The 9,720-nt window shown below is 37.3% G+C and overlaps 1 protein-coding gene across 2 annotated transcripts; it reads left to right on the forward strand.

The window, feature by feature from the left end:
• The first annotated feature begins 2,349 nt into the window (after positions 1-2,349).
• Positions 2,350-7,714, forward strand: LOC116100823 (olfactory receptor 484). Of its 2 annotated transcripts, XM_031384553.1 has the most exons (2): positions 2,350-3,385; positions 7,690-7,714. In XM_031384553.1, the coding sequence occupies exons 1-2, from the start codon at positions 2,442-2,444 to the stop codon at positions 7,712-7,714; spliced, it is 969 nt and encodes a 322-aa protein (XP_031240413.1). In that variant the 5' UTR covers positions 2,350-2,441. The 2 variants fall into 2 exon arrangements, with proteins under 2 accessions (XP_031240413.1, XP_031240412.1); XM_031384552.1 differs by lacking the exon at positions 7,690-7,714 and having other exon boundaries at positions 2,350-3,413.
• Positions 7,715-9,720: the final 2,006 nt, after the last annotated feature.

Raw genomic sequence — 9,720 nt, forward strand, 5'->3', positions numbered from 1 at the left:
CAGAGATTGCTTGAGATTGACAGACTCATTGAAAATTAATTGTGTTTGTATGAAATTAACTGCTCAGTATTCACTGGGAAAGAGTTAATGATCCCTGATGATTTAAATTCACACTGGAATCCAGAGCCTCAGCAGGGACTTATCCTCAGTGGCAAACAATGACAGTGGGAAACAACTGTGCAGCTATAAAAACATAGTAACTTTGAACTTCTTAATTTGAAATGAGTTCTTATTCCAAAAGGTATTTTTGGTAATTTTGACTTTTTTAGTACATAGAGGATTTTTTTCTTTGAAATTTACAATATTTACAACCCATGATGGAGAAACAGGTCAGATGGAATCATAAATTATATAAAAATGGGGGAAAGCAAACTTTCAAAGAATCATTTTTCCTTTCATTAGCAAATTACCCATAATTGATCAGGCATAAAACTACGTTTTCATAGATTTCTGATTTATCTGTCTATTGGTAAAATCAGAGACCAACATGATCTTTAAATTATACACATGTAGCATTCAACAAAAGACTAGCAATTTCACTAGCTTTGAAGTGCTTTTGTGGTTCACTGTCAGGGAATATTATGTGCAAAACCCTGCTTTCTTTATGGATTGAATGAGCCAGCCTCAGAGGAATCACTTCAGAAAAATGAGAATGTAAATATAGAATGTGAGGATGACAATCAATCTGTACCTTTCTGGATAAGCCTTGCTAAATCTCTTAACTTCTGAGGTTGAATATTGAGCAGTGTTCTCTGTTGAAAATCATGTGAATTTGTTCTATTATACTCCAGTTAGAAAATAGTGTGATATTGGGAAAAGATATGGTGTGTCTTAATAAAAAGTAATAATAATGTACTAAATGTTCATATCTTACTTGATTATGAAATTAATATTTCAAAATATTTTAGTGATGATCTATTTAGAAGTATTTAAAATATGTAATGAGCCTTCAACAGCAGGTTCCATTTAAAATTTTAGAGTGATCTCTATTCTGCTTCTCAGTTCTAACTAGAAAGTGTATCATCTTTTAAAAGTTTATTAAGACGTGATCTTTTTTTAAAAGAGTTACTTATTTATTTATTTATTTATTATATATAAGTACACTGTAGCTGTCTTCAGACACACCAGAAGAGGGCACCAGATCTCATTATGAGATGGTTGTGAGTCACCATGTGGTTGCTGGAATTTGAACTCAGGACCTTCGGAAGAGCAGTTAGTGCTCTTAACTGCTGAGCCATCTCTCTAGCCCCCAGACATGATATTATGTATGGAAAGAATAGACTTTGTGACCAGTGTTAGCAACAAAGCACCTTTTTATCCTTTTTATTTATTAACCATAAAAAGGCAGAACTGCCACCATGATTTTGTCCCTAATTTGTTTGGCCCCTAACTGCATTGATAGTGTGGTTACTACAAATAATAATCTGAGTTCAACCTACCTTGTGGTCATATCTACTTCTCTTTTTAAAGATGTGTTATTTTTATCTTGTGTGTGTGAATGTTGCCTGTATATAGCTTCACATGCATGTCTTGTGCCTGTAAAAAACAGAAGAGAACATTAGGTCTCCAGAATTGGAGCTCCAGACTGCTATGAGAAACTAAATGGGTTTTGGTATCAAACACAGGTCCCATGTAAATGCACCAAGTGCTCTTTATTGCTGACCAATCTCTGAAGCCTCAAAAATTGATTACTTACAATGTGTGTGTGTGTATGTGTGTTACTTAACTTAAAATAATTTTCTGCTGTACAATGGAATTGATAAAAAAGAACGATACTATGCCATGGAAATAAAAATAGGAAAAATGCACAATATTTTTAATCTTGTGCTGGCAATGTAGTAAGCATTAAATAAAAGTACCAATTACTTAAGTTTTCATTGCCTAACTCTATGCTTTTATATTTTGTTCTTTTGTTAAACTTATAATAATTATATTGTTATTTTTAATTTTTATTTATTTATTTATTAGTTTATTTATTTATGTAAGGTGGAGGTAGTGCTAATATAATATATGTGTGGAAAACAATGAACAATATTCCAAAGTTTGTTCTTCTTATATTCGGGTTCTAGGAATCAAACTCTAGCTGTCAGCTATCAAGCTTTGTGGCAAGAATCTTTACCTGCTAAGACATCTAACCAGACTAAGTCTCATAATTTTAATCTGCTATTAGCATTAATAGCAATTAGGTATCTCTTACTATAAATAAACAAAAGAACATTTTTTAACAGTTATAGAATTTCTTTCTAAGTAATTTTGAATTCTTATTGCATATAAATGTACAAGTAATGAAAATTCTAGCTAATCATCAATAAAATCAATTATTGAATGATGTATTAATTTGTCTTGTTCTCCATGCTGATATTAAATGAAATGAAGTGATCTATTTTTAAATCCAATTTTGTAGTATCACCATCACAGTCCAGCAGCCTCTATACTGCACCATGGCTTTCCTGAAGGATGGAAACAACACTGCAGTGACAGAGTTCATTTTATTGGGATTGACAGATGACCCAGTCCTCAGAGTTGTCCTCTTCACCATCATCCTGTGCATCTACCTGGTGACTGTGTCTGGGAACCTCAGCACCATCCTTCTCATCAGAGTCTCTTCCCAGCTCCATCACCCCATGTACTTTTTTCTCAGCCACTTGGCTTCTGCTGACATAGGCTACTCATCTTCTGTCACACCCAATATGCTTGCCAACTTCCTAATAAAGCAAAATACCATCACCTATGTTGGATGCTCTATACAGTTTGGTTCAGCTGCTTTCTTTGGGGGACTTGAATGCTTCCTTCTGGCTGTCATGGCTTATGATCGCTTTGTAGCAATCTGCAGCCCACTGCTTTATTCCACTAAAATGTCCACACAAGTCTGTGTCCAGTTGGTTATAGGATCTTATATAGGAGGGTTTCTTAATGCCTTCTCCTTTACCCTTTCCTTCTTTTCCTTGTTCTTCTGTGGACCAAATATAATCAATCACTTTTACTGTGATTTTGCTCCTTTGATTGAGCTCTCCTGTTCTGACATCAGTGTCCCTGTAGTTGTTACCTCATTTTCTGCTGCATCAGTTACTATGCTAACAGTGTTTGTCATAGCCATCTCCTATACCTATATCCTCATCACCATCCTGAAGATGCCCTCCACAGAGGGTCGCCAGAAAGCCTTCTCTACCTGCACTTCCCACCTCACTGCAGTCACTCTGTTCTATGGGACCATCACATTCATTTATGTGATGCCCAAGTCCAGCTACTCCACGGACCAGAACAAAGTAGTATCTGTGTTCTATATGGTGGTGATCCCCATGTTGAACCCCCTCATCTACAGCCTCAGGAGTAACGAGATTAAGGGTGCTCTGAAGAGACAGCTTGGTAAGAAAATGTTTTCTCAGAGTAATATACTGTTTTGTAAAAGTTAATATAGTAATGCCAGTTACCCAAGATCAATTGGATCACCATTTGTGGTTTGGTTATTCAGCTCCTTACTACTCTTCTTGCCTTTATTTCCTTTTGCTTCAATTATATGTAGGTGTTGCTTTTCATTGCATTTCTCCTTGTATGTTTTGATGTGTCCTTGAGAAAATGATACAATGTAACTGTGTTCAGCCCCTCTCTAATCTCTTCTGAGTATAACTTTCTCCCCTACACACTCTGCTAATCTTTTCTGTCAAATCCATCTTATGCTGCATGTTAATACTTAGGTATTAGGCTTCCACTGAAGCATGGTTGTCCTACTAGGGGCCTCACCATTATAAAAAAACCTGATTTTCCTTCTCCTAGAAGATATCAGTTGCCAAAACTTCCTCATCTACCTTTGAAGTTCATACCCTTGTTCTCTCTCAATGCTGGGATTTGTTTTCTGACTCGAGTTTTGCATGTAAACACAGCTAACCTGAGATCATATTTTTCCCTCATTTTTTTGTGTGTGTCCTGAAACCATTGTTTATCTGTAGTTATCCACAAGCTTTGGCTTTTAAAATCTTTCTACCCACTCTCCACAACAATATTGAGCTTGGAAAAAAAAAGGCATGATGTTGATATCCCATATCATGCTGAGCCTTCCACAGTCTCTAATTCTCTGCACATTGACAAGCGATGTTAATCACCACCGACTACAAAAAGAAACTGTGACAAAGAGGATTGAAAGGTGTACTAATGTATGGGTGTGATGATAAGTCATAGAAAATTGTTTGATACTATGTCCATTGAGGGAAAGAAAGAATGGTAGTGGGTTGTTTTATGGGGCCTATGACCTGTATAACACAGATTTTGGCCCTCATAGTTAGATTAGGTGTGATTTTTACCTTGTAGAGTTAGACCTAGATCCAGTAAGGAAGTTGCTTATTCCTATGATACCTGTGCCACTGTAGCACTAGTAAGTATGTCTGTCCTGGATGGTGCATATTGTACTTGAAGTATTCACAAGATAAATTATATGTACAACATACCATTGAAAACATGGTAATTTTTGGCTACACCTATTTTAAATTTTTTAAAGTTTCTCTTCACTTTAGAATAGATCCCTGATACTCTTTTGTCTCAAAAGCTTCTTAGATTTCTGCTCTACTACCACTTATCCCATGGGGATTTCATTGCTCGTCTACACAAGGTAACATCACCCACTGATGCCACAGCTACCTTTATTATTCATATCAGCTCCATTTATTCTTCCCCACCACATTCTATCTTTTAATGGTTGATTCTCCTCTAATATACTGTCCACTAAAGTATGAATTCCATTAAAATTGTTTCATTTATTAACAGATTTTTAGCATTGAGTTGGTTCAGCAATAAAATAAATACCCAATAAAAACATGTAACTGGAATGAATGGCTCAATGGTTATACACTATGTACCTGTAAAATAACTCCAAAGTTCTGACACAATGTTCCAGAAAGAATTTGTCATGTTGGAAGACACTGCTGGGTTTTGATAACTTTTACCTCCCTTCTTCATAAGCTATCATGAAATATGTTAAGAATGAGACTGTAATCTTTGTTGATACATAAATTAATGTTTCATAGTGGCCATTAATTTATTTCTCAGGTATGCAGGCTCAGCTAATACCTAATGGAAAATACAGAAAGCATTTGAACACTCTGACATTACAGCTACAGATTGAGGTTTTATGGAGAAGCTAACCTTTATGTTAAATAATTCGGGTTAACATGATTTACGTTCTAAAGCCTTGTATAGTCAGATTCACCTTAGATTTATCAAATATTTGGGGGATGTTTGTCAAGGACTAAAGAGTTTGAGTAAGCTGTGAAGAGAGGTAAGCATAAAGCTCTCAACATGAGTGTTTTTAATATGAAGAAGCAGAAGCTCACTGGGAGAAGTCATCATCACCATGTCTGGTAATCGGGCTTTGCTTCCAGGGACCTATATGATGGAAAGAAGGACCAAACTCATACAAGTTGTGCTCTTAGACACACACACACACACACACACACACACACACACACACACACACACACACACACACACACACACACACACACACAAACACACACACACACTAAAATATAAAGAACATAAAGAAGCAAACCACACAGACTAGAGATACATAACTAGAGGATATAGTCTAGAATTAAGAAAGCTGATGGACTGGAAAGATGGCTTATCTTTTAAGAGCACAGACTACTCTTTCAGAAGACGTAGGTCATCAGAACCTACACTGTACTCACAGCCATCTAAAGTTACATGTCTAAGGGATTCAGTAAAATTTCTGCCTTCTAAGGTGACCTGGCATGCATATGATGCACATCCTTAAATGAGAAACACTTGTACACATAAAAAGGAATAAATCTTTCTAAAAATGAATAAGCGGGCATTAGAGAGAGGTGGTCTATAGAAACATGAAATTTTTCTCCTTACAGTATCTGTTCTTATGATGGAAATGGCCATAACAATAGTAACAGATTTTACTGACAAGTACATTAGCCACTGTTTTCTTACTTTACCTGGAAACATCAACAGAAGAATGGTTTGTGTCACAGCAACCATTTACTACATCTAGGCCATAGGACTCATGTCATCTCCTCTCTTAAACCCAATCAGTCAGAAAGTTCTGATTCCTAATATTTTTCAATTCATAGTGTCCTCATCTTCTACTTTTCTGCATAACTGGTGTACATGGTCTCTATCTTCTGGAGACCTAGAATTCACTTTCTTTATAGTTTCTTAGAATCATAGGTGCTAAATTATCTAAACATTTCATTGGAGACCATCTGCCATCACTTCCATTTCTCAGTCAAATGCATGCTTTATTTTATACAATGTTCCCTTATTTTATTATTAGTGGCTTGTTTTGAATGTGTGTGTGTTTCAATTTTTTTATTCTTTAACCTTTTTTATCAATCCAGTCTTTACCCTGCTGCCAGTCCACCTTTTGACTGCTCCATATCCCATACCTACTCCCCCACATCTCCAAGAGGATGATGTCCCCACCCCCTACCACTACCCCACAAGACTTCCCCATTCCCTGGAGCCTCAAGTCAATTAAGGGTTAGGTGCATCCTTTCCCACTAAGTCAATACCCTGCAGTCCCTGCTGTATATGTTTTGGGGGCCTCTTCTTAGCTGGTGTATGCTCTCTGGTTGGTGGCTCAGTGTCTGAGCAAACTTGGGGGATCCTATTCCTAAAGGGTCACCCTCCTTCTCAGCTTCTTCCTACTTTCCCAAATTCAACCACAGGGGTCACCAACATTTGTCTATTGGTTGAGTATAAATATCTGTATCTGAATCTCTCAGCTACTTGCTGTACCTTTCAGAGGACAGTCATGCTAGACTCCTGGTTGTAAGCACACCATAGTATAAGTAATAATGTCAGGTCTTAGCGTCTAAACTTTGAGATGAAGCCAAATTTTGGTAGGTCACTGGACTTTCTTTCCCTCAGGCTCTGCTCCATTTTTGACCCTGCAGTTCTTTCAGACAGGAGCAATTCTGGGTCAGAGGTTTTGACTGTGGGATGGCAACCCTATCTCTCCAATCGATGCCTTGTCTTTCTACTGGAGGTGGACTCTACAAGTTGCCTCCCTCCACTGTAAGGAATTTCATCTAAAGTCCCTCTCTTTGTGTCCAAAGAGTGTCTCACCTCCCAGGTCTCTGGTATATTCTGGAGGATCCCCTTACCTCCTACTTCCTGAGGTTGCTTGTTTCAATTCTTTCTCCTGGCCCTCAGGGCTTCAGTCCTGATCCCCACACCCAATACCTGATCACTTTCCTCTCTTTCCCTCCCTTTCCTTTCCACCTAGGTCCCTCCCTCTCCCAACTCCTGTGACTGCTTTATTCTCCCTCTCAAGTGGGATTGAAGCATCTTCACTTGGACACTTTGGCTTGTTAACCATTTTTTGTTCTGTGGATTGTATACTTGATAGTCTGTACTTTCTTAGCTAATATCCACTTATTATTGAATACATACCATTCATGTCTTTTGGGTCTGAGTTACCTCACTCAGGATGATATTTTCTAGTTCAGTCAATTTGCCTGCAAAACTCAGGTGTCCTCATTCTTAATAGGTGAGTAGTATTCCATTCTGTAAATGAGCCACATTTTCTGTATCCATTCTTCTGTTGTGGATCATCTGGGTTGTTTCCAGCTTCTGAAGGCTATCACAAATAAGGGCACTATGAACATAGTGGTCATGTACCCCTGTGGCATGGTAGGGCATCTTTTGTGTTTATAAGATTGTTTTTGATTCTTGTTTTTTTTTTAAATAGAGAAGTAATAATATGCCACACCCACTCCAGTGGAGTCTGTATGACTTGTCCAAAAGCTTGGCCACTGTCCTGAGACAAAAAAGTTTCAAGGAAACTGGTCTCCTGGAAGTCCTTGGTGTCCCCTCACATGGATGTGGTCCAGATTTGTCTGTGTGATAGTCAAAGGAGGGTTTTTGTGTGCTTTCTTTCAGAATTGTTCTACTGTAGGTATAGAGATACCCCCAAGGAATGATTTGCTAATAGCCAAGTTAGATTGGATGTTGTTTCCTGGCCTCTGTCAGTGTTCCAATCAATCCTAATCAATGCTGAGCTGACCCTGGGCTTGGAATATTGAAAAGAATGTTACTTATTCAGACAAATTGCCTCTGGTGTTGAAAGAGAGATAGTGAAAGAAATCGGGCATTGCAGTTTACTGGATAAGAGTTAATAATCCCAGGGCTAGTTCAACAAAGTAAATCTAGAATTCTCATTACAGTCACGTATGGCTGACTACATTAAATAATAGAAGAAAACTGGTGGGCTCCTCTGGCAAATGGAGGTCTGCCACACATACTTAGAATTACAGCTGAGTGACTCCCATATACAGGAATTTACTATGGTCTAGGAAGAAGATGCAGTCTGGCTTAGGAAGGAGCTAGAGTATTATACTATTCATGGAAAGAATATCAAGAATGGGACCCCTGGTGCATACTTCCCATAGCCCAGAAGATTAGCATAGTTGGGTGTTTACTAGGGGCTGGCAGGTGGTGGGTTATACAATAGACTAGAATTGGAACTATTTACACATGGCTTCTAAGAATAAGCTTACTTTAGATAAAGTCAACTTTATTTCAATTGTAACCACTGCATAATTCCTGCCAATTCTCATGTACATATTTTTCTATAGAATCATTATGCATCTGATGACCTCCACGTACCTTGGCTGTTGTATTACCTAAGTTCCCTTTTTCTTCTCTAATGACCATTAAAGCCTGATACTTACTTTGAGAAATTATACTCAGATTCAGCACTCTCTTGTGTTCCTGTCTGTTTGTCACTTACTGACTCTTTGCCCACTTAAGTACGGGAACCCTGATTCTCCCCAGGTTGAGGAACCCTGACTGGATCAGCCTGCGACCATGATAGAATGAAGGTGAATGGGTTTGGAGGTGGGAATGTTCTGGGACAAACTGGGAGATGGAAAAACATGATTAAAATATATAATAAGAATTTTTTTAATAAAATGAAGGCTCAGTATAGGAAGAATATGCTGTTTTCTAATGACAGAGAGGAAAAGATTAAGAACATCAGAAAGGCAAGAATAGGAAACCTGGAAAATGATGAGAAAAAAAGACAAGCATGTGGAAAAGAGAGTGTGAGGACTGACAGGGCCAGAGGAATAGGGAGTCTGCTGTAAAACTGCAGTAACATCAGAACATCACAGTAACACAGAACACAGTAACACAGATCACAGTAACATCAGAAGCCATACACATATGGTCTCACCAGTGTGACTAACCAAACATAACTGAAGAAAGATAATAACAGGGGTGTACTAAAGTAGGTAAAGAATAACCCATGATGTCTTAATCCTACATAAGGAAACATTATCAACTAGAAAACACTGAGAGTAAAAGAAATGTTCTTCCCCAGGGGAGAACACAACAATTTTTAGTCTAATTTCAAATTGTCAGCCATTAAAATATACATACAAGTAACATTATAAAGATTGAGCAGGCAGTTTTTTAAAATTGAGCAAATATATATGTATGTATATACATATATACATGTATATATGTACATACATATATGTACATATATGTTTTATGTGTATATATTATATGTTATATAATATATATGAGTGTATTGTATAATGTATATATATGTATGTACATACACACACACACACACACACACACAAATGAATTGCAAGTAGAGATATATCTCATTTGTCATTCTGTAAGGCTCAGAAAAACAATGGCCAGGCATCACTTTGATATATAACTTATAACTGAAAAGTAATGTGC

The sequence above is a fragment of the Mastomys coucha genome, unplaced genomic scaffold (assembly GCF_008632895.1).
Source record: "Mastomys coucha isolate ucsf_1 unplaced genomic scaffold, UCSF_Mcou_1 pScaffold21, whole genome shotgun sequence".
Lineage (NCBI taxonomy): Eukaryota > Metazoa > Chordata > Mammalia > Rodentia > Muridae > Mastomys > Mastomys coucha.